This window comes from Solanum dulcamara, chromosome 2 (assembly GCF_947179165.1).
Source record: "Solanum dulcamara chromosome 2, daSolDulc1.2, whole genome shotgun sequence".
Taxonomy (NCBI): domain Eukaryota; kingdom Viridiplantae; phylum Streptophyta; class Magnoliopsida; order Solanales; family Solanaceae; genus Solanum; species Solanum dulcamara.
This window is the reverse complement of record NC_077238.1, coordinates 39,592,859-39,618,184: the sequence shown is the minus strand read 5'-3', so window position 1 is coordinate 39,618,184 and position 25,326 is coordinate 39,592,859. Positions and strand designations below refer to the sequence as shown.

Sequence of the window (25,326 nt, the reverse complement as noted above, 5' to 3'; positions counted from 1 at the left end):
ATTTGTTGTAAACTATTTACTTTATTGTATATATTTGAAATTAGGCCTTAACTAAAAAGTTATTTTGTAGGAGTGGGCATTCGATAATTCGTTTCGGTTTTGATTTTTTAATTTCGATTTTTTTGGTTTTCAATTTTTGTATATGTTGTACCGAACACTGAATCGGATTGATTCGGTTCGGTTCGATTTGTTAAATTCGATTTTTTCTGTTATGGGCCTACTTAATGGAGATTTTTAGATTTTATATTATATGATTTTTTTTGTTTGATTTTTCAGTCTAAAGTGTTAAAGCTAAAGCTTTTGCTCAATCTTCCATCTTCAAAACTGTAAAACTGTACTTTGTTTTGGTGGAACGTTGATACAACATTAACAATTTTCTAAGCATTAGAGATAGAGCCATCTGTAGGGAGAATAAGCGTAACAGAAGATTGGTGATGGAGAATAAGTCTCTTAGAGAATTCGACAAGAAGAATCAAATGACCCATACGGCCATACCAGGAGAAGTACAAACTCATAGACCAAATCTGTGAGTTTGTATTAATTTGAATAGTATTGTTCTCCAAAGTTTTTAGATAGAAAATAAAAAAGAGGCTAACAACCATGTAATGAACTTGCCACTGTATTTTAATTCAACACTAACAAATTACTAGATCTTACACCAAAAACTTGGATTCATAAACAATGATTGAAAATTGGAATCTCCAAAATTCATAAATTTCGGTTAAACCCAAATACAAAAATTATGTTACCGAAAACCGGTTCGAAAAATCAAAGTTATAAAAATATGAATCAAAAATCGTATCGAAAATTGAAATATCAAAATCAAAAAATTAAAATAATTCGATTAGATTCGGAGTTTCAATATTTATGCCCAACCCTGCTATTTTGTATCTAGATTCTTCATTTTTTTTAAAAAATTGTATCCAGATTCTTCATTTAAGAAAAATAAAATAAAAAATTGTGTCCGGATTCTCTTTTATATTTAAAAAATATTAAAAATTAAAAATTGTATCCAGATTCTTCTAGACATTCTCTGTCTACAGATTCTTTGCCACTTTGTGTCCAATGGTCTCGCTCAGTACGTGCCTTGTTTCTTGTTTCCGGTAAGCTTCTTGTTCATTCTGTGTATGCTCTATATTTTCCCCTTTTGTTTCTAGTGATGGCATGATTTGGTTACTTCTCTATATGGATCTGATGACTAGTATTGTGTGTATTGTGTATGAGCTGAGATCTCTTGTTTAACTGGTAGTTCTGCCCTCGATCTTCAGTTATCTGTGTATGGTCTTGTCCATTCATTGTATTCTAATGGATTTGTAATAGTTGTGTATATCTTCATCCTTTTTCGTTCTTATTCCGAGATATGAAATATCACTATTCAAAATCTTCCTTTGCTCGTGTACCATATCCTCGAAACTGTGATATTTGATGTTGTCTTTATCAAGTGTATGATATGTAAGAGCATATTCTAGCTTATTGCCCTCTCTTAGGATATGTTGTATTGTATCTGCATGTTTTTGCTTATTTTTTGTATGTCGTCAATCCAATTGACCATATTCCAAGGTAGTTGCTATTCATCCACAAGTATTCTTTGTAAAAACATTGAATATGGCTGGATGATGAGATGATCCAAATGTTTGTTATTACAATACTTGATAGCTTCTAGGATAGCCAGAGTCCTAGCTTCTGTATTTTTAGCCTTCCCAATCTCCTTAGCTTGAGCATATGCTAAGTTTTCTTCTTCATCTCTGATGCAAAACCAGTAGGTACTTTTTCTTGGATTCCCCCTTGATGCCCCATGGCCCCATCTGTGTTACAAATTAGCCATCCTTCTCGTGGGGACATTCCAGACTACTTTAGTTCCTTTCAGCTTAGGTTTGCACCTTTCCATCAAGTGGATCAGATCATTCCTATTATGTGGTATTTGTTGAATGGATGGTTTTTTGAATTGAGCTAGTCTTTGAGTGTATGTATACAACAACAACAACAAGCCCAGTATAGTCCCACCATGTGGGGTCTGGGAGGGTAGAGTGTACGCAGACCTAACCCCCACCTTAAAGGGTAGGGCGACTGTTTTCAAAAGACCCTCGGCTTAAGAGAGAAGAACAAGAGAAGAACAAGAGGGAAAACAAGACATAGGTCAGTAGAGCTAAGCATATTGAAAACAATATAAAAATTTGAGAAATGAGAGCGAGAGTCAGGGTAGGAAAGATCGGAAAGAAAGGAGCATTAACTACTATAGATAAATGGGATACCCAAAGTAAACCGGACCAACAAATATAAGCAGTAATCAAATGTTAATAAACAAATGAGCAAAACTACAACTACTATGGAGAAAAGATAAGTCACCTAGCCCACTATCTTAGTCTGAGTCCTCCACAGCCTCCTATCTAAGGTCATGTCCTCGGTGAGCTGCAACTGTGCCATATCATGTCTAATCACCTCTTTCCAATACTTCTTCGGCCTCCCTTTGCCCCTCCTGAAACCGTCCATAGCCAACCTCTCGCACCTCCGCACTGGAGCATCTGTGTCTCTCCTCTTCACATGTTCAAACCATCTCAATCTCGCTTCCCGCATCTTATCCTCCACCGATGTCACTCCCACCTTGTCTCGGATATCTTCATTCCTAATTCTATCCATCCTAGTGTGCCCACACATCCACCGCAACATTCGCATTTCCGCGACTTTCATCTTCTGAACATGAAGTTTCTTGATTGGCCAACACTCCGCCCCGTACATTCATAGGATTGTCTATGTAACTAATATTACTAGGGTATATTGTGAAAGAGACAGGTTCATAGGAGTGTATGTATATACTTGATAAATAACTCTTCCAACTGACCTCTTCTCCCCATGTTTTAATGCATTCCTTCTCTTCCATAGCTCACTTAGGATTATAGCAGGTAGGTACAACCCGAGAGATTGATTTTAGCCTGCCTGTTACAGAGGCTTGTCACCATTTCATTATAATCTGTTGTAATTGCAATCCATTTATGTTAATACCTGCAAGAGAGCAAAAGTAGGACCAAGTCCTATTAGTAGAAAAATATGTGGCAAATAGATACTGGAATGTGTCCTCCTTAGGATTTGAGCAACACCAACATCTAGATACCATGTTATATCTCATCCTCTTTAGTACATCATCTAGTGCTAGTTTGTACTTCCAGAATCTCCACATAAGGAAGAAGATATTTACAGGAAGTCCTTTGGCCTACATTTTCTCATAGTTCTCCATCTCCTGACCTTTGAGTCTGATGTACTCCCAGGTTGAGCTCATTTAGAATTCCCCTCTTTTGTCCAGTATCCACTATGCCCTGTCCATCTCCTTTTTTGTGTTTGGTGGTTGTATGGTCTCTGTGATGTGCTCCACTATATCCTCAGGTAGGAGCTATGTCAATTTCTCCTTATTCCATTCTCCATTGATTTGTAGCTCATTAACATTCTGAATTCTTTCATCACAAGAGATATTTGGTGTGGCATAATACAGTGCACCCAATCCTGTCCAGTTGTCATACCAGAATTGAGTATTTCCTAGTATGCCACCATATATGATGTTCTATCATATCTCTAGCCTTTTGCATTTTCTTCCATGTTTGTGATCCATACTTCTATTGAACTCTGACTGCATTATCATCTAAGGGTGTGCAAAAATCGAACTGACCGATAAATCAAACAGAAAAAAGTGTTATTGGAATATTCGTATTGAGTTATTAGATTAACAGTTATTTAATAGTTTTATAAAAAAATATATTGAATTAACGGTTCGGTGTTGGCTTTTTAATATTGGATTATTGGGTAAACTGATGATCCATTAAAACTATAATAATTTACTATTTTAATTTTTACTCATATAAATATCAAAGTATCAAACAAAAGATATTAATATAATCACTATATTAGATTATTAATACCCTAGACAATTCGCAGTTCACACTGTATTTATCCTTTAGGCTTTTATATTACTTTAGGTTCACAACGTCAAAATCTAAAGAACTAAGAATGGCGGCGGCTACGGTTTGCAACGATGACGACAAGGTTAGGTGACGCTAGGGTTGTGAATTGTGAGTATTTACAACAAGAATGTCTGATTTGCTTGTTTCGCCGTATGTCTGTATCATGTCAAATTGTTGGAGAAGTCATATATTTATTTTGAAAACATTTTTTTATTGGTTAAACCGAAAAACGAACCATTAAAGACTGAAATCTGATAAATCAAAAATCAATAACAAATATCTAATTGGTTTGGTTATCGGTTTAGCGTATTTAAAAATCGAAAATCGATAAACCGAATCGATAATACTTAAAACTAATCGAATCCACCGATACACACCCCTATTCTCCTCCTTACAATAATTATTGCTTAGGTAAGAACTCCAGTGAGGGTTTTGTTGCGAAATTCCACCAGAATTTGCAATATAATGTCGTCGAAACATTATGTAGAGATCTAAATCCCATTCTCTCTTCCTGTACTAGTGAGCATAAATGAGACCAAGCAGATCAATGTTATACTCTTCCCACCCATTGTATTACTCCAAAAGAACTGAGCATACATCCTGTACATTAGATTAATCACACCATCTGGGGGATTCATTCCTGATAGTAGATGTATAGACATGCTTTGTAAGACATGTTTGATCAAAACAATCCTTCCTCCAAAAGAGAGCAGCTTCCCTTTCCAAGAATGCTATCTGTACATAATCTTAAACAAAGTAGCATTATAGACCTCCTTCCTTTTTCTACTGTAGTAGATTGGACACCCTAAGTAGGTTAAGCGAAAGTCCTTTCTACATATTCCAGTAGTGATCTCCACCATTATACTGATGTCTCCTGGGACATTGTGATGCATATAAAGATATAACTCTTCTCCTTGTTAATTTTCTATCGTCAGGTAGTTTCATATTTCCTGAGTACAACCATAATCAGCCCAAGTGAAAACAGATCAACTGATGAGAATATGATCATATCATCTGCAAAGATGATTGATCTTAGGACTCTTTCTAGGCATGCCATAACCTATGAATTGTGGTATCTGGTTCAAAGTTTTGAGATTCCTTGTAAGTAGTTTTGCTGCTAGGATGAACAAAGTAAGACATAGTAGATCCCCTTTTTAACCTCGCCTAGAAGATTGTATGAACCCTTGTTGCTGTCCATTTATCAGGATTGATTACTAATTATTGCTTATGATTTGTAAACCCTATCAATTAGCCTTTTTGAAAAGCCTATCTTCCTCAGTGTCTTGGTTAAATTAACCATGATAATCTATCATTAGTGATTTCCATATCTAACTTGATAACCACATTAGTGATCTTGGTTCTTAATCTGATTTTTTGAGATAATTTCCTGTGTCAGTAGTATATTCTCAGTTATTCTTCTTCCCTTCACTAATCCAGCTTGATTTAGAGAAATAATATTCTCTAATCCATCTACTAGTCTTTCATGAATCAGTCTGAAAAATAAATATCTTATTCACAAAATTACTCAGCCTAATTGGTCTCATAACGGAGAAGGTAGTGATTCAGATCCTTATTTGGTATCAGAACCAAGTTAGTGTGTGTAATGAATCTTGATAATGCAGCTCCACAGAAAAAGGCCCTTACCATATCTGAATGTCTTGTCCAATGATTTCCCAATAGGTTTGATAAAACAAACTTGTGAAGCCATCTAGTTCCCCAACATTCTCTCCATTAAAGCTAAATACCACCTTCTTCACCTCCTTATATGTTGGCATTTCTTCAATATCACTATTCTGAGCCTCAGAGATCATTCCTGGTACCTTTTTTGTTAAATCAAAATGTCATACCTGGTACCTAGTCTATTAGCTAAAAATTATCTGATTCTTGTTGAACTAGTTTTTGAAAATCTGATTGCGTCGTCTCCAATCAATTGTCATTCAGATCCTCTATTATTCTGAGCTGCAGTTTCTTTCTTCTTCCTTGGACATATGCATGAAAGAATCTAGTAGTTCTATCTCCTTCCTGAAACCACTACAGACCAGCTTTATGTTTCCAAAATTGTTCTTCCAAATGTAAATATTTGTTCAGGTCTGTTGTACTATATGAAGTCTTTCCAGTTGTTAGGGGAGGGTTGTGTTTCATACTGTGCCTCATGCACCTTAATAACATCCTCCAATGCCTCTATTTCCTGCAATATGTTCGCAAAAGTGGTCTTACTGCATTGAGTCAGTGATGCTTTAACCTTCTTCATCTTGTGGTGGAAAAGTGTGAAGAGGTTGACCATAAAGTCTTCTGTCCAGTTGGTCTTCACTATGTCTAGAAAAATTTCATTCTTAGGTTTCTTAAGGAGTGTTATTTCTAGAATAAGATATCAATAGTGGGGCATGATCAGACCTACTTCTAATCAAGTGAGTAATGGCAGTACCAGGATATCTACTCTCAAGTAATTGGTTGCCCAAACATTTGTCCAGTCTTTTGAAAATATAATTCTCAGTGATCTGACCATTGCACCATGTGAATTTACTCCCCTTGAAGCCTAAGTCATGTACTCCAACATTCTGTATACATTGGGCGAGTTCTTGTATCTCCTGAACCCCATCAATTAATCCACCATATTTTTCTACATTGAAATTCCCTCCTATCATCTGAAAGTGGGTACTTTGAGGTTTACATGAACCTATAATATGAATTAATTGTTAGTAAACTGTATTGTAAATATTAAAAGCAGTAACAACAATTAAAGGTAATAAAACACAGAATCTGAAAAATTAATGCAGAAACAAGATCGAGCCCACTGAATGCACAGTGTGTCCTTAAGGAAATTATTCCCCTCAAAGTACCTGAGGTTTTCGAATCTTTCCTCCCAGGATAGAACGATTTACTCACCAAAGTAAAGGTACTGCAAATCTTTGATGACTGCGAACCACTTGAAGGATGTATATTACACGATTTTAGGAAGTGTAGAAAGAAGAAGAAGAAGATGTTATTTCAGAATTTTCGTATGGAACATTCTGAGGATTAAGAGACATATATATAGACTGTTTGTACCTTTTAAGAAAAGTCACCTGTTGGGAAAAGATTTGTCTGTTGAGAAAAGGTTTGTAACTTTTCGGACAAGGTTGCAGCCTTTCAAAAATCTGTTGGAAAAAACGGAGGGAAATATTTAAATTAATCCGGGAAAGAAACGGGTCGCGGGTCGCGGGTTAGGATTTTTCCACTTAATTAATTAAATAAATAAATATTATTAATTAATTAAAATGTAAAGAAAATTTGGTCCAAAAAGATTATCAATCAAATCAATTGACCAAATCCAAATCCAAATCCAAATCCGAAGCCAAATCCGAAGCCAAAGCCGAAGCCGTAGCCGTAGCCGAAGCCGAGCCGAGCCGAGCGAGCGACGACGACGACGGCGCGAGGGGAGACCCTCTTTCTTGACCCTTTAGCAACATGAAGGAGTGCTTCTACTTTTAAGTAGGAGACTTTTCATTTCCACCACCTATGTGGGACCAAAACTTATTTAATAAAGCAAGAGAGAACATATCATTTTCTTCTCCACTTCTTTTTCCCTCAATTTTCCATTCAAACTATCAATTAAACCCAACAATCCCCCACATGAATGGGGAATGTCTACAAGATAAAGGAATGCACGGATAAGTGTGTGATATACAAACGAAGATTAATTGCATCTGGATAAGTAGGTTTCCCTTTGAACTTTCCATAGTGAACTTATATAGGATATACTCGATCAATCGGTAGATGCGATATCTTTGAACCATCGAACTTTGTTGTATAACTAGACAACATAAGTCACACAATTAATCATCAACCATCTATGGTTCTCACGGTTGTGTTCGTTTCAGCCATGAACATCGCCTGGTTTCGTGAATGCATAGAGAATGGGTCTTTACCGTCATTCCCCTTGAAGCGGCTTATACTTCACATTCATATAGGTGATTTCTAAACGTGTAGTCCTATAGACACACTATCTAGTCATTTTCCGCCAGATTTAGATAATCATTAAAAAACCTTTAATGCTTTATTAACTCATTCAAAAGCCTTAAGGTTTTATCCTTTATTTATGAACATTGTCATCATCACGAGAATGGGTTGAGTTATTTGACAATGTTGAACCGCCAATCATAACTTTGTTTGATCTCTTTGAACCTAGTTCATGGGATCTCCAGTCTACTAGGTAGAGTTACCGCCATGATGACTTGTCCTAGGCCTTAACCCCATTTCCCTCGATGATCTTTCAACAGCCTCTCTAGATAGGCCTTTTGTTAGTGGATCCGATACGTTATCTCTTGATTTTACATAGTCAATAGTGATAACACCACTAGAGAGTAGTTGTCTAACAGTATTGTGTCGCCGTCGAATGTGACGCGATTTTCCGTTATACATAACATTTCCTGCCCTCCCTATTGCCGCTTGGCTATCACAATGTATACATATGGGTGCCAAAGGTTTGGGCCAAAATGGAATATCTTCCAAAAAATTCTGAGCTATTCAGCTTCTTCATCAGCCTTGTCTAAAGCTATAAATTCAGACTCCATTGTAGAGCGGGCGATGCATGTCTGTTTTGATGATTTCCAAGACACTGCTCCTCCACCAACGGTGAAAACATATCCACTTGTGGATTTAACTTCAGATGATCCGGTGATCCAGTTTGCATCACTATATCCCTCAATTACTGCGGGATATTTATTATAATGCAAAGCATAGTTTTGGGTGTGTTTCAAATACCCCAAGACTCGTTTCATTGCCATCCAATGAGTTTGATTGAGATTATTCGTGAATCAACTCAACTTGCTAATAGCACATGCTATATCTGGTCGTGTACAATTCATAATATACATCAAACTTCCCAAAACTCGTGCATAGTCCAATTGTGAGTCGCTTTTACCTTCATTCTTTTGAAGTGCAAAACTTACATCAATTGGAGTTTTTGCAACATTGAAATTTAAATACTTGAACTTATCAAGTATGTTTTCAATATAATGTGACTGTGATAATGCTAGACCTTGTGGAGTTTTATGGATTCTAATTCCTAAGATCAAGTCAGCAACCCCTAAGTCTTTCATGTCAAATTTGCTAGCAAGCATACGCTTTGTAGCATTTACATCGGCAATGTCTTTACTCATTATCAGCATGTCATCAACATATAAACAAACAATGACTTCATGATTTGGAGTATTTTTAATGTAAACACATTTATCACACTCATTAATCTTAAATCCATTTGCTAACATTATTTGGTCAAATTTCGCATGCCATTGTTTAGGTGCTTGTTTAAGTCCATAAAGTGACTTAACAAGTTTGCACACTTTCCTTTCTTTACCTGGAACTACGAAACCCTCAGGTTGTTCCATGTAAATTTCTTCCTCCAATTCTCCATTTAATAAAGCCGTCTTAACATCCATTTGATGGATTTCAAGACCATAAACAGCAGCAAGTGCCACTAACACCCGAATAGATGTTATCCTTGTTACCGGCGAGTATGTGTCAAATTAATCAAGGCCTTCTTTTTGCCTATAACCTTTGACCACAAGTCTTGCCTTATATTTATCAATAGTGCCATCAGCTTTCATTTTCATTTTAAATATCCATTTTGATCCTAAAGGTTTATTTCCAGGAGGAAGATCAACCAATTCCCATGTATGGTTATTCAAAATTGATTGAATCTCACTATTGATTGCCTCTTTCCAAAATGCTGAATCAGAAGAAGACATTGCAGCTTTAAATGTTTGAGGCTCATTTTCAAGCAAGAAAGTCACAAAATCTGGTCCAAAGGAAGTAGATATCCTTTGACGTTTCCTACGCCTTGGATCCTCTTCAGTTGGTTTACTTTCCTTTGGTTCTTCTCGTGGTCGTTTAGATCTTTCACTTGAGGACTCACATTTAGTTTTATACGGATAAATATTTTCAAAGAATTCAGCATTATCTGATTCAATTACCGTATTAATATTAATTTCAGGATTGTCCGATTTATGAACCAAAAATCGACAAGCTTTGCTGTTTGTAGCATAGCCAATAAAAATACAATCCACGGTCTTTGGTCCGATTTTTACCCTTTTAGGCAAAGGAACTTGGACCTTTGCTAAACACCCCCACACTTTGAAAAATTTCAAGTTGGGTTTTCTTCCTTTCCATAGTTCATACGGAATAGTTTGTGTTTTGTTGTGGGGCACTCTGTTGAGTATTCGATTAGTTGTAAGGATAGCTTCCCCCCACAAGTTCTGCGTTAAACCGGAACTTATTAATAAAGCATTCATCATTTCTTTTAATGTTCGGTTTTTCCTTTCCGCAATTCCATTTGATTGTGGTGTGTAGGGGGCAGTAGTTTGATGAATAATTCCATATTCTAAACATATCTTTTCAAAAGGAGATTCGTATTCTCCACCCCTATCACTTCTAATCATTTTTATCTTTTTATTCAATTGATTTTCCACTTCGTTCTTGTATTGCTTAAATGCATCAATTGCTTCATTCTTACTATTAAGCAAATATACATAACAATATCGAGTGCAATCGTCAATAAAAGTTATAAAATACTTCTTTCCACCACGAGTTGGTGTAGACTTCATATCACAAATGTCTGTGTGAATCAATTCTAAGGGACTAGAATTCCTTTCAATAGATTTATAAGGATGCTTAGCATACTTAGATTCAACACATACTTGATATTTTGATTTATTGCAATCAAAGTTAGGTAATATATTTAAGTTAATCAGTTTTCGCAAGGTTTTATGATTGACATGTCCTAAACGTGAATGCCATAAATTATTTGACTCAAGTAAGTAAGAAGAAGCTTGAACTTTATTATCATCAACAATCATTACATTTAGTTTGAAAAGACCCTCAGTGAGGTAGCCTTTTCCTAGATACATTTCATTCTTACTGACAACTACTTTGTCTGAAACTAGAACACACTTGAATCCATTCTTGATAAGAAGGCCGGCAGACACCAAATTCTTTCGCATTTCTGGAACATGATACACTTTGTTCAGCGTCACCACCTTGCCGGATGTCATTTTCAGGAATACTCTCCCATATCCTTCAATCTTAGCAGTTGCAGAATTTCCCATATAGATTGTCGCATCAGGTGCTGCAGGGGAATAAGTAGAGAAGGCTTTTCGGACTGCACACACATGCGAAGTAGCTCCCGAATCAAGCCACCATTCTTTGGGATTACCTACTAGGTTGCATTCTGATAGCATTGCACACAAATCATCGATACCTTCTTTATTTTCCACCATATTGGCTTGTCCCTTTCTCTTGTCCTTTTTCGGAAGACGACAATCTGGAGCTTTGTGTCCAACTTTCCCACAATTATAACAATTGCCCTTGAACTTTTTCTTGTTTTGCTCCTGATTCTTTCCAAAAGGTTGCTTCCTTTTCTTATTCTTTGGAGCAGCATCTTCAACGATGTTCGCTCCCATAATTGTTGAATTTCCACGCGACTTCTTTTCTACTGTTTTGTTATCTTCCTCAATCTTGAGACGAATCACAAGATCTTCCAACTTCATTTCCTTGCGCTTGTGCTTTAGATAATTTTTGAAATCTCTCCACGAAGGAGGCAACTTTTCTATCATCGCAGCCACTTGAAATGCTTCATTAACTACCATACCTTCAGCAATAAGGTCATGAAAAATAAGTTGCAGTTCTTGAACCTGGGTTCCAACAATTCTGCTATCTATCATTTTATAGTCTAGGAACTTAGCAACCACAAATTTTTTCAAGCATGCGTCTTCAGTCTTGTACTTCTTCTCAAGTGCATCCCACAATTCTTTAGAAGTTTTCACAGCACTGTAGACATTATACAAATCATCATCCGAAGCACTTAGGATATAGCCCTTGCATAGAAAATCTGTCTGTGTCCATGCCTCAGTAATCATAAATTTTTCATTGGCCGACATATCAGCAGCGGGCACAAGAGGGTCTTCGTTGGTGAACTTCTGCATACCAAGAGTGGTAAGTCAAAAGAACACCCTTTGCTGCCATCCTTTGAAGTTGGCTCCAGAAAATTTTCCTGGTTTTTTTGTCGGTGGCACAGAAGTGCGGCTTGTTGCAGCAACAGTCGCAGAAGTAGTAGCAGTATCACTTGTCATTTCTTTTCACTGTCAAAATAGACAAACTGTCTTAATATTTCAGAATATCAGACCTTTTACAAAAACAACGATGAAGTTTTTATACTCTTCAAATCGTTGTACAAGTATGAACTTTAATATTCCAACGAAGTTTTTATACTCTTCAAGTCAGAATATTTATTTCATACGGAGTAGAAAACCACACAGGTTTTAGTCTCCAAAAGCAGAATACAGTTTAATTAGAAAAACAAAATAACGATAATTTTCTTAAGATTGCTAGTAAACTGTATTGTAAATATTAAAAACAGTAACAACAACTAAAGGTAATAAAACACAGAATCTGAAAAATTAATGCAGAAACAAGATCGAGCCCACTGAATGCACAGTGTGTCCTTAAGGAAATTATTCCCCTCAAAGTATCCGAGGTTTTGGAATCTTTCCTCCCAGGATAGAACGATTTACTCACCAAAGTAGAGGTACTGCAAATCTTTGATGACTGCGAACCACTTGAAGGATGTATATTACACGATTTTAGGAAGTGTAGAAAGAAGAAGAAGAAGATGTTATTTCAGAATTTTCGTATGGAACATTCTGAGGATTAAGAGACATATATATAGACTGTTTGTACCTTTTAAGAAAAGGCACCTGTTGGGAAAAGATTTGTCTGTTGAGAAAAGGTTTGCAACTTTTCGGACAAGGTTGCAGCCTTTCAAAAATCTGTTGGAAAAAACGGAGGGAAATATTTAAATTAATCCGGGAAAGAAACGGGTCGCGGGTCGCGGGTCGCGGGTCGCGGATCAGGTTTTTTTCACTTAATTAAATAAATAAATAAATATTATTAATTAATTAAAATGTAAAGAAAATTTGGTCCAAAAAGATTATCAATTAAATCAATTGACCGAATCCGAATCCGAAGCCGAAGTCGAAGGAAGCCGAAGCCGAGCCGAGCCGAGCGAGCGACGACGACGGCGGCGCGAGGGGAGACCCTCTTCTTAACTCTTTAGCAACATGAAGGAGTGCTTCTACTTTTAAGTAGGAGACTTTTCATTTCCACCACCCTATGTGAGACCAAAGCTTATTTAATAAAGCAAGAGACAACATGTCATTTTCTTCTCCACTTCTTTTTTCCTCAATTTCCCATTCAAACTATCAATTAAACCCAACATTAATAGTATAGTAATTTTTCCATATTAAATGGTAAAAGCCAAAATAAAAAAAAGAAGAGAGTTCTCAAAATATTCTATTTTACCATTTTATTTTATGTGGAAGTGTTAAAAAGAAGATTTTTCAGAAAATTTCTTACTCGCTATTTTAATTTAATTTTATATGAAAGTGTTTGATTGTCACATAATTTAAATTAAAATAAAAAGGTTTTTTAACTTAAATCTTGATATGCCTTAATATTTTGAAATTATAAAATCATATTATTAATTATTAAGTGTAAAATAAAAACTAAATTATTTTGTAAAAAATAAAAAGAAGTGTCAATCATTTTTTCACATCGGGAAGTATATAACCACATCAATGAGACCTTCGGAGTTGAGCCGAGGAAAGAAGAGAAGAAAACTAATTGTTGATTTCATGAATAATAAGGCAGGAAGGGATATGAAGAATGATGGAATTGGTTCTGCTAACATTTCTGCTTTACACTGTATCGATCTCTCCAGCCCTGACATTCATACCTCTGTTTCTCTCCTCAAACAGGTACCCCCATCTCTCGCTCTCTCATATATATATACTAGTGGCAAAAACTCCGTGCTTTACATGGGCCCACTATTTATTCACAAGTTTATTCTTTTAAGCCGTTTCAATTAAATAAATTTTAATTTATCTAAAATAAGTTATATATATATATATATATGTATATGTATTTGTATTGTAAATTTTAAGTGGTATTGATTAAAATAATTTGAAATTGTTATTCCAAAATAAGTTATATATATTTATATGGTAGTAAGTCATTTATCTAAAATATAAGTTATATTTATGTATTTGTATGATAGTAAATTATCTCATTAAGTGTAAACTGAATACCTATAAATATTAGTAACATTGCAAATTTTAAGTGATGTTGATTATAATAATTTAAGTTTTATATATATATTTGTGTAGCAATAAGTCATTTATATCTAAAATAAGATATATAGATTATTTGTAAGATAGTAAATCATCTCATTAAGTGTAAAATAAATACCTACAAATATTAATTTAAGTTTTATATATATATTTGTGTGGCAATAAATCATTTATATCTAAAATAAGATATATAGATTATTTGTAAGATAGTAAATCATCTCATTAAGTATAAAATAAATACCTACAAATATTATTAACATTGTAAATTTTAAGTAGTATTGATTAAAATAATTTTAAATTTTTATCTAAAATATATTATATATATTTGTTTGGTAGTAAATCATTTCTGTTTTTTTTTCAAAAATTTGATGTTTGTGTGGGGCCAAAAGCTCCTATTCTACTACTTATTAACACTATTAATTTACTACTTGAAAGAGGTAAAAGAGAGGAGCTTCCCAAAATGACCTACTACTGGAATATCCTCTCTTTAGTTGCTTATTAATAAGTAGTAAATAGTAATAGTAGTATATATTATGCATCTGTATGTATTCATGTGTGTGTTTGATGAAGAAAAGTTATGATCTTTATCGGCTATTTATCGAGGCTGATGGTAGCAGCTGTAAAAGAATAACTTACCATATAACGTTTTCTGAGAATGATTGGTCTGTGTTGTGAAATTCACCTGAATTAGATACAGTGTGTCTAGGTTTCCTTCTTTTTATATAAAAAAAACCTTGAAATGTTCCGAATACTGCTTTCTTAATAAATCCCTTTTCAGTTGAAGGAAAATTCTATCATGTCTATAGTTTGAAGTTTCTGTTAAAACATGGAACCAACAATTAGTTTGAAGCCCTCTTTTTTGTCCTTTACTTCTTTCAACTAACTAATAATCGTTGTGGAAGTGCTCTTAATCATCTCACTGTTGTCCTGTCAAAATCATTCAACAAGAAGATTATTTTCTTTCCTCCTAGCAGGAAATATGTATTACCTAACTATAATTTTCCCCAAGTTCCCGCTCCCCACAAGGGATAGTACCTGTATTAACTACATTTTATAGAATCGCCACTATCTCTGCTTTCTTTTGTCACATTTCCTTTCCTTCGTCTTTGTTTATATTCCATTGAAATGTCGTATTGCTCCATTAGCTCATATGTGTTTGTTATTGATCACAGGCTTGCTTAGATTCAGGATTTTTCTATGTTGTCAATCATGGTATTAGCCAGGAGTTTATGGATGAGGTTTTCGCTCAAAGCAAAAAGCTCTTTGACCTTCCTTTGGAAGAGAAGATGAAGCTTCTTAGAAATGAAAAACATCGGGGCTACACTCCTAGTCTAGATGAACATTTGGATCCTGACAATCAAATAAATGGTATCTATTTATCATCTCTCTTGTTCTTATTATTGTTGGATTAGAGTTAAAGGGGATATTTGCCTTATTCCTACCCAATGCTCACTGCACTACCAGTAGGATTAAACTAATTAAGATGAACCACAGAAACACCATAATAGATATACTTACAAACAAAAGATGACAAGTCTCACCTAGACACCTACCTGAGAGAGAGAGAATGCTCATAGGTGTATGATGGTTATACTCTGATATCTCTTTACTCTTGCAGTATAATAAAATCTGGATATCTTATCATAGAACAGTGAGAAAAGCTACTTAGCTGAGGCTACTAGTGAATTGTCAAGATAGAGCTTCTCGCACAATAGTTTTGTCTGTATTATCTGAAAATGAGAACAGTGATGCATGCTTTTTAGTCATATTCAATGGTATAAGGTTTACTAGCTTGTGTGAGGTCTTCCCATTGCAAAGTTTTAACTTGAGTTATTAATACACTATTTACTGGCAGTTAGTTGCATTCACACTGTAATATCCACATTTGTCTTTTCACTTTCTTTAATAAATGTATGGCATTGGAATAAAAAGTAGGAAAATGCTACTTTTTCATTAGTTGGCTGCTTTTTGATGGGCCTTAGGTGACTATAAGGAGGGATATTACATTGGTGTTGAAATACCTGAAGATGATCCTGAAGCTCATAGACCATTTTATGGGTCAAATGTGTGGCCTACTGCAGGTAACTCGCGAGAGGGTTCTAGTCATTTACCTGAGAATACACAATGATCTTACCAAACATCATTATTTTATTATGTACTTAAAAAGTTAAATTGGTTAGTATTCTGAAAGGTACCTTGCCTGGATGGAAGGAAACTATGGAGAACTATCATCATGAGGCACTGTGAGTTACCGTCTTCCGATCATATTCTTTATACTCTCTTAAGTTTTCATTATCTTGTTTTTCATTGGGCATATTGCTTTAGATCTTCAAGATTGTTTCCTCCCCTGCATTTCTCATTTTTCTATCATTTGCTTCCTTTCTTTGACCTGCATCAGTGAGGTGACAAAAGCAGTATCAAGGCTCATTGCCCTAGCACTTGATCTTGATGTTGACTTTTTTGATCGGCCAGAGTTTCTTGGCAGACCAATTGCTACTTTGCGCCTGCTGCATTATGAAGGTGAAGATAGGGGATATCACTAGAGCCATTATGTTTTTCTATTTGAAGTGAACTGATATTTTGATTCATGTCAAACTAGAGAAACTTTCTGATCCATCAAATGGAATTTTTGGAGCTGGTGCACATTCTGACTATGGTCTGATAACTCTTTTGGCCACAGATGATGTCTGTGGCCTTCAGGTACATCATTAAAGAACTTTGAATTTTCTAGATATATTCTTCATTGTTGATGTGGAGAATGAACTTTTAAATCTGTTTTTCAGATATGCAAGGATAAGGATACAAAGCCTCAGATTTGGGAGTATGTTCCACCATTGAGAGGGTGAGACATAATAAGTTTCTTACTTCTATCCTCTAATTGTAAATAAATCACAAGTTATAACTTGTAAGGTTTGATATTGCTTAGAATCATGCCTTCTCCTACAGTATCCAACAGAGACAGCATGCCTTTTGTTAACAATGTAATAGTTAAGTCTAAATCATCTACATAGTGAAATAGAAGTTTCTGCCCTCTATTATCTAATGGAAAAATTAGTTTGCAGCAGAAATTATGGGGATAATGTGATTGACATTCTACTTACAGTGCTTTTGTAGTGAATCTTGGTGATATGCTTGAGCGCTGGAGCAATGGTATTTTCAGGTAATATGATGGTTGTGCATGTTGAGAATTAAGTACATCAGAAGCCTCACAATATTGATTTCATAACCTTTCTAAAGTACTATATAAACCCCGTCCCCAAATTCTTTGGCAATCTTTTCTAATATCACTAAGATCGATCATTTGTTAATTTGACCATGAAAAGATATTCTTACCCTTCTGACTTTGTTGGAGATGCCATTCAGATAACTGATCTCCAGAAAGCTGTGAATAAGTTGCTGCAAGTATTTAATCTAGAGTACTCTCTCTCAAATAGAGTTTTAAAACAAACCAAGAAAATCCAGTCTTCAAATTACAGAATTTGACAGCTTCTCTTAGTGATTTTTCATGTTGCACACCCATTGTGTATGAAATTGATAGTATTTTTTAAAAATCACCCTAATTGTACCTTTTTCTTGTCAGCTAACTTTGTTCTCTTCTGTTCAGGTCAACACTGCATCGGGTTCTTGGAAATGGTCAAGAAAGATTTTCTGTAAGCCTTTTGATGGTTTTTGGATGCCTACATATTGAAATATCATAAATGACGTAATCATTTGAAGAGAATTGTTCAATTTTACTATCAGACTTTTTAGAAGTGTCTTATTAACCCCAGAAAGGAATGTCTTTAGAATGTTATAATATATTTATCTAATTATGAAAGTGAATGGAAGGAGATTTGTCAATAAAATTTGATCACTATATATGATATAACTTGTCCAATAGAAAGAATATTTCTATATCTTGTACAATGATTTTTGCATGTTTGGTTTTGTAGTAGATCTATTAAAATGATCGCTTTCCGAGATGATTAGGTTTTAAAACATATTTATGAGAGAGTATATGATTTGGAGAGCCGCATTTACTTGTTCTAACTGGAGACATCAATGAATAGCAAAGTAGCTCTTATGAAAATGGGAGAACAAATTATTTGTCACTTTTCTTCGTGTTGTGCAGATTGCATATTTTGTGGAGCCCAGTCACGACTGTCTTGTTGAATGCTTGCCAACCTGTCAATCAAAAGTTAACCCACCGAGGCAAGTAAAATTATCCTTCCTGTGCCACACAACTAACTAAGCTAGCGTTTGGCCATAGATTTCTAAATATTTTTGAAAAATCAGATTGGGTGAAGTTTGGATTAAAGTTTCAACATGTATTTGATCATAGTTTTTGAAAATATATTTCACTTTTTTCTATAGAAAAAAAATGAAACATAATTTATATACACAAGTTCTAATAACTATCAAAAATATGTGTGAGTTTAGGACAAATTTATCATATTTATATAATGAATTAGATAATACATTATCCAAGTGTCATTTCGTAAACAGTCATGTCTACACCTCAACAGAGTATGTCTAAAATAATTAATTTAAGCGTTTCATGCATTAAGAATACAACAACAACAACAATAACAACCCAGTGAAATCCCACAACGTAGGGTCTGAAGAGGGTAGAGTGTACACAGACTTTATTCCTACCAAAGTAGGACGACTGTTTTCAAGAGACCCTCAGCTCAATAAAAGCATGAAAAAGGGTCAGATAAGGTTAAGAAATTCAAAGCGATATAGGAAAATAAATAATGAAAGCGGCACAGATAAAATAAAATAATTGAAGTACAGAAAGTAATAAATAATAACAGAAATAGCAGAAATGAGAGCATAAGAAATTGTAATGCGCTCATGCGCCTACGAATAGGGAAGAATAACGAGATTATGTACTAGCCTTCTACCCTAATATGGGTCCTCCACACCCTCCTATCTAAGGTCATGTCCTCGATAAGCTGTAACTGCGCCATGTCCTATCTAATCACCTCTCCCCAATACTTCTTCGGCCTACCCCTACCTCTTCTGTAACCATTCATGGCCAACCTCTCACACCTCCTCACTAGGACATCTGTGTCTCTCCTCTTCACATGCCCAAACCATCTCAATCTCATTTCCTGCATCTTGTCTTCCACCGAAGCCACTCTCACCTTGTTTCTAATAGCCTTATTTCTAATCCCGTCGCTCCTGGTGTGCCCACACATCCATCTCAACATTCTCATCTCGGCAACTTTCATCTTTTGAACGTGAGAGATTTTAACTGGCCAACACTCTGCCCCATACAATATAGCAGGTCTAACCACCACTTTGTAGAACTTGCCCTTAAGTTGTGGTGGCACCTTCTTGTCACATAGCATTCCGGAAGCGAGCCTTCATTTCATCCACCCTGCCCCAATACGATGTGTGACATCTTCGTCAATCTCTCCACTGCCTTGCATGATAAACCCAAGATACTTGAAACTACTTCTCTTTTGGATGGCTTGGGCACCAACCCTAACTTCCATGCCAACCTCCTGAGGTGTCTCACTGAACTTGCACTCTAAGTACTCTGTCTTGTTCCTACTTAGCTTAAACCCTTTAGACTCTAAGGTATGTCTCTAATCTTCCAGCTTAGCGTTAACTCAGCTACGAATTTCATTGATCAGGACTATGTCATCCGCGAAAAGCATACACCATGGCACCTCACTTTGAATTTGTCGCATCAATCCATCCATCACCAAGGCAAATAAAAACGGACTAAGAGCTGATCCTTGATGCAACCCCATCACAAGTGGGAAGTACTCTGAGTCCCCTCCTACTGTCCTTACCCTGGTTTTGGCTCCCTCATACATGTCCTTGATCACCCTAATGTATAACACAGGTACATTTTTAGCCTCCAAACATCTCCATAGTATCTCTCTTGGAACTTTATCGTAAGCCTTTTCTAGGTCGATGAATACCATATGCAAGTCCCTTTTCCTCTCCCTATACTACTCCACCAGTCTCCTCATAAGATGGATGGCTTCTGTAGTTGAGCGTCTCGGCATAAATTTGAACTGGTTCTCTGAAATAGACACGCCTCTCCTCACCCTCATCTCCACCATTCTTTCTCACACTTTCATAGTATGGCTTAGTAGCTTGATAGCTCTATAGTTGTTGCAACTCTAGATATCCTTTTTGTTTTTGTATAGAGGGATCATTACGCTCGACCTCCATTCTTCGGGCATCGTTGCCGTTTTAAAGATGACATTAAATAACCTAGTCAGCCAATCCAAACCTACCGAGCTCGCGCTCTTCCAAAATTCCCCAGGAATCTCGTCAGGTCCGTTGCTCTTCCCCAGCGCATCCTACGAACAACACCCTTAACCTCTTCGACCTTAATACTCTCGCAATACTCAAAATATTGACGCCTCCCTGTATGCTCCAAATCTCCCAACAGTCTTTGTCCCCTACGTCATTCAAGAGTTTATGGAAGTATGACTGCCATCTCTGTTTAATGAGAGTCTCCTCTACCAATATTTTTTCATGCTCGTCCTTAATGCACTTCACTTGATCCACATCGCGTGCCCTTCTCTCCTGCGCCCTGGCTAGCTTGAACAATATCCTATCCCCACCTTTCTCTTCTAGTTCAGCATAAAGGCGTTCAAAAGCTACCGTTTTTGCCGTCGAAATAGCCGACTTCGCCTCCTTCCTCTCTATCTTATAAAGTTTCTTATTCGTCCACTTCTCCACCTCATCCGTGCTTTCTATAAACTTCGTGTACGCCATCTTCTTTGCTTCCACCTTCCCTTGCACTTCTCCATTCCACCACCAGTCCCCTCGATGTCGACTACGACTATTTGTCGAGACTCCCAACACTTCCCTTGCTACAACCCTAATACAACTAGCTGTTCTATCCCACATACTGGTCGCATCCCCACTACTATCCCAGGCCTCCATGTCCTTTAATTTCTCTCCCATCTCTAGGGCACTAGCCGTGGTCAAACTCCCCCATCTGATCCTTGGTCGATCATCCCCGACCCTCTTCTTCCTCGTCATCTTGATCCTTAAATCCATCACCAAGAGCTTATGTCGTGTTGTAAGGTTATCTATTGGAATGACCTTACAGTCTTTGCACAGACCTTTATCATCCTTCCTAAGGAGTAAAAAGTCTATTTGAGTCTTAGCCACCGAACTACTGAAGGTTACCAAGTGGTCCTCCTTTTTTGGGAAACTCGAATTGGCTATCACCAACCCAAAAGCTCTTGCGAACTCCAAAAGTGAAACTCCTCCTCCATTTCTGTCCCCAAAGCCAAAGCCTCCATGCACATCATCATACCCTCCCGAAATAGACCCGATGTGTCCATTGAAATTTTCTCCCACGAAAAGCTTTTCATAGGCGGTATGTTTTCCACTAACTCATCCAAATTCTTCCAAAAGCGCCTCTTCTCCTCCTCGGCTAAGCCCGATTGCGGCGCATAAGCACTAATAATGTTCAAAGTGGTCCCTTCAACGACCACCTTAATCGACATCATCCTATCAGTGATTCTCTTAACCTCCACCACCTGATCCCTTAAATCACTGTCTACTAAAATGCCTACCCCATTCCTATACTTCGATCTACCAGAGAACTAAAGCTTATACCCGTCTACCTCCTTAGCTTTAGTACCTACCCATTTGGTCTCTTGGACACAAGCTATATTAATCTTCCTTTTCTTAAGAATCTTAATTAGCTCTATGGACTTTTCCGTTAGCGTCCCAATGTTCCAAGAACCTACTCTCAGTCTAGACGCTCCTTTAACCCACTTACCCCTCCTTACCCTCGTCTCCGACCCTGAATGAGAATTTTGTACAATGTTTTTGTATGCCATTAAACCATTCAACTTGATTTTTTTCAGTCGTATAAAAGAATATCTTGCGGAAGCTGGGGTTAAGCAAGGCATTATCACTGAAAAACTTTTGTTGGCTTAATTATGGTTTTTCAAGACAAAATTGTAACTGGGTAGTCACAGCTGCCTTGGAGTAGATATCAATGTTGGGAGTGCATTTAATGAGGGGAAGGGTAAATAGAATTAGTTGTTGTAAAATAGATGAACCTTTTTTTTATAAAACATTAAAGTTTGGATAAGTACTAAAAGAACTCAACAATTATATTTTGGCCTAAAAACAAGTTTTTTTTGGGGTAGATTTTGGGATTTTGGGCTTTTTGCCAATAAAATTTTCAAAACCAAAATGTTTTGAGATGTTTCAACGTCAATGTTGAAATTGAGATTCTACGAAGCTGTCTCAACAGAATTTTGCCACACAATTGAGAAGCAAAATGTACCCCCATTGTGCCACTGTGATCGTACAGATCATATCATAAGCGATGTGGCTTGTTAAATTATGTTCCCAATATTTTTGCTTACTAAGTTGTTGTCTGGTTGCTTCCCTATCAGGTATCCTCCAATCAAATGCGAGGCCTACTTGCTCCAGCGTTACAAAGATACTCATGCTGATCGAAATTCTTACAAATGAGATTCTTGGTAACTGGTAAAATATGTTAGGGAAAGATACGACAATATTGATATTGGACTAGAATTAAATATAGTATGTAGTCAAATTATCACAAATACTGTGTTGTGGCGAGCGACTGCGTTGAAAGCGATTTCGGCGAGACTTCGGTGCAAATCATTGTAGCCGGTTGCTCCCCAAGGTTTCACAGTTACTTTCAAACGCGTGCACTCGTGGTTGAAAGTTTATAGTTTTTTTCATTTTGTTTTAAGGCCCCATCGACGAAAGAATAAATCGGAAAATAGTCAATTTGCACAAATGCTATTGCCTTGAAATTCACCAAGAATAGGAAAAATGATTATTTGAGACAATAAAGAATTGGTGAAAGATAGGTAAATGAAAGACTCTTTATTTTGTTTCTCTTCCATATGTTTAGCTCACAAATGATACTCCTTCAATAGGCATATCATTTTACGTTTTCATCTATCAGAAGAATGTAAGAAGTTTAATTAATGAAATGAAATATTACTCTTGCTTTAATGACAAAGTTGTCATAATGCAAAGTAACTTCAAGTTTTCTGAGTAGTTCATCTCTTTTCTTACGAAGTTAAGAAACTGTTACTTGAATAAATGTGAACCATTTATGAAGAACTCACTCTCATTCCACCTATACTTACGACTTAGGAATATTTACATAGATTATTTATGGGAAGTTATAAGATGTTATTTATTCTTTGCATTAAATAAAAAGGAATAATATCCACAATACCCCACTAATGCAAAGATAAAGAATAGGAATAATTTCTGGTAATTTCTGGGCAAAAGAAAGGAACATGTGCTTAAGTATCAATATCTTTCGATTTGAATTGACACGTAGTGAAATGAGGCAACAACAAATATCCATAAAGTGACGTACTCTTGAACTAAATGGAAATAAGTTGAGACCCCTACAACGCATACTATATTCTTGATTTTATGCAAACTTCGTGATACTAACAAAGTGTTTTTATGGTCATGCACACACACTTTAGGTCTTATGAGTGCTCTAGAAAGACGACTCAAGTCTTTCATAAAAGACGACCACACTTGTACACTTACGTAGAAGATTCCATCACGTGTATCTCAAATAGACCACCTTAAGACTATAGAATCATTAAGAGCAAAAATAAGCTCAAATCTTATAAAACGCTGCCTCACGCCATAGGGATAGAAAATATGGTGTATATTGAGGCTAAATGTGTCCACCACACTACTGACTCTTTATTGGCCTAAAACTTAACTTAAAACTCAAAATGGTGATTAAGGTCCCAGGGCTCTAAGTCAATGTTCAATTAGATCAAACTCGACGTTCCGGATGCAAAGGAACTGATAGAATTCTCATCTGACGGTCGGATCTCAAAACATTGACCGAAGTCAAACCAACTAATTTTAAATCATACTTTTCATCTTAAGACCTCAAATTCACATATCAACCCCAAATCTGATTTCGAAGACTCTACTAGACTAATTTTCACATTTCAAAACTGTTGGAATCAATGGAATTCTATTCCGAGACTCGAAACTCCGAATGGTATAAAATCTCTCTTTTAGAACCACTTAAGCCTTAAAACTCAAGAACTTGCACATTTCACAATCTAATAAGACTCAAAGAATTTCAACTACTCAAACTAATCAAATAACTATTGGGGGAACTAAAGATAGGGGTAAAATGATAATTTTACAAAATATTTTGAAAATGACCTTGAAGGTCATTACAAAAACCTTCTAAAACAACAAGAAATTTATTAAAATACAAACACCAATCCATAATACCTTTCGAATATCTTAGCAAGCCATGAAGAGCATTCCGGTGTTCACTACTGGAATTATGAGTATATCTACTCAATCTGCTAACAACATAAGCTATATCAGGTCGAGTATAGTTCATGAAAAACATTACACTTTCAATTATTTTTAGCATATTCAGTTTGAGAAACACTAGATTCTTTATTCTTTCTCAAATTTACGCTAGGATCATAAGGAGTTCTCATTGGAACTACATCAAATTAATTAAAGTTTTCAACATCTTTTTAATGTAATGAGACTAACATAAAGAGAAATCATTAGCAGTTCTTTTGACTATAACTCCCAAAATCACATATGCTTCACTAAGGTCTTTCATTTCAAACTTAGAAGACAAACATTTCTTAGTCTCATTAAGGACATTCATATTAGGCCCAAAGATTAACCTGTCATCTACATATAAACATATAATCACATAATCTGAACCTATCATTTTAGAATAAACACATATATCAGATGAATTTACAACAAAGTCATTATCTACTAATGTGATATTAAACTTTTCATACCACTGCTTAGGTGCCTACTTTAGTCCATATAAGGACTTTCTCAATTTGCATACTTTATCTTCTTGTCCTGGAACCACAAACCCCTCAGGTTGAGTTATATAGATCTCTTCCTCTAAATCACCATTTAGAAATGTTGTTTTGACATTCATTTGATGTACCAATAAATCATGAATAGCGGCTAAATCAATAAAAGTCCTAATGGTCGTTATTTTAGTCACAGGAGAATAAGTGTAAAAGTAATTAACACCTTTCTTTTGGTTAAGATCTCTAATCACAAGTCTAGTCTTATATTTATCAATTGTATCATCAGATCTCAATTTCTTCTTAAATATTCATTTGCTACCTGTGGATTTACAACCTTTAGGCAAATCATACAAGCCTCAAGTGTAATTAGAAACTATAGAGTTTAATTCTCTTTTAATAGCCTCTTTC

The 25,326-nt window shown here is 35.9% G+C and overlaps 1 protein-coding gene across 4 annotated transcripts; it reads left to right on the top strand.

Moving 5' to 3' along the window:
• Positions 1 to 954: 954 nt before the first annotated feature.
• Positions 955 to 23,093, top strand: LOC129880514 (2-oxoglutarate-Fe(II) type oxidoreductase hxnY-like). Of its 4 annotated transcripts, none has more exons than XM_055954592.1 (12): positions 992 to 1,103; positions 13,631 to 13,741; positions 15,286 to 15,481; positions 16,096 to 16,194; positions 16,305 to 16,356; positions 16,512 to 16,633; positions 16,713 to 16,813; positions 16,897 to 16,955; positions 17,217 to 17,273; positions 17,718 to 17,763; positions 18,225 to 18,304; positions 22,489 to 23,093. In XM_055954592.1, the coding sequence occupies exons 2-12, from the start codon at positions 13,643 to 13,645 to the stop codon at positions 22,565 to 22,567; spliced, it is 990 nt and encodes a 329-aa protein (XP_055810567.1). In that variant the 5' UTR covers positions 992 to 1,103; positions 13,631 to 13,642; the 3' UTR covers positions 22,568 to 23,093. The 4 variants fall into 4 exon arrangements, with proteins under 4 accessions (XP_055810565.1, XP_055810567.1, XP_055810568.1 ...); XM_055954593.1 differs by having other exon boundaries at positions 1,008 to 1,103; positions 13,635 to 13,741; XM_055954590.1 differs by lacking the exon at positions 13,631 to 13,741 and having other exon boundaries at positions 955 to 1,103; positions 22,489 to 23,091.
• The last annotated feature ends 2,233 nt before the right edge of the window (positions 23,094 to 25,326 follow it).

Excerpts from the sequence above, each read along its gene's own strand:
- LOC129880514 (XM_055954592.1), top strand. The coding sequence starts at position 13,643 with ATGAAGAATGATGGAATTGGTTCTGCTAACATTTCTGCTTTACACTGT. Across the intron at positions 16,634-16,712 it reads GCGCCTGCTGCATTATGAAG|AGAAACTTTCTGATCCATCA; the intron begins GTGAAGATAGGG and ends ATGTCAAACTAG. Across the intron at positions 17,764-18,224 it reads ATGGTCAAGAAAGATTTTCT|ATTGCATATTTTGTGGAGCC; the intron begins GTAAGCCTTTTG and ends CGTGTTGTGCAG.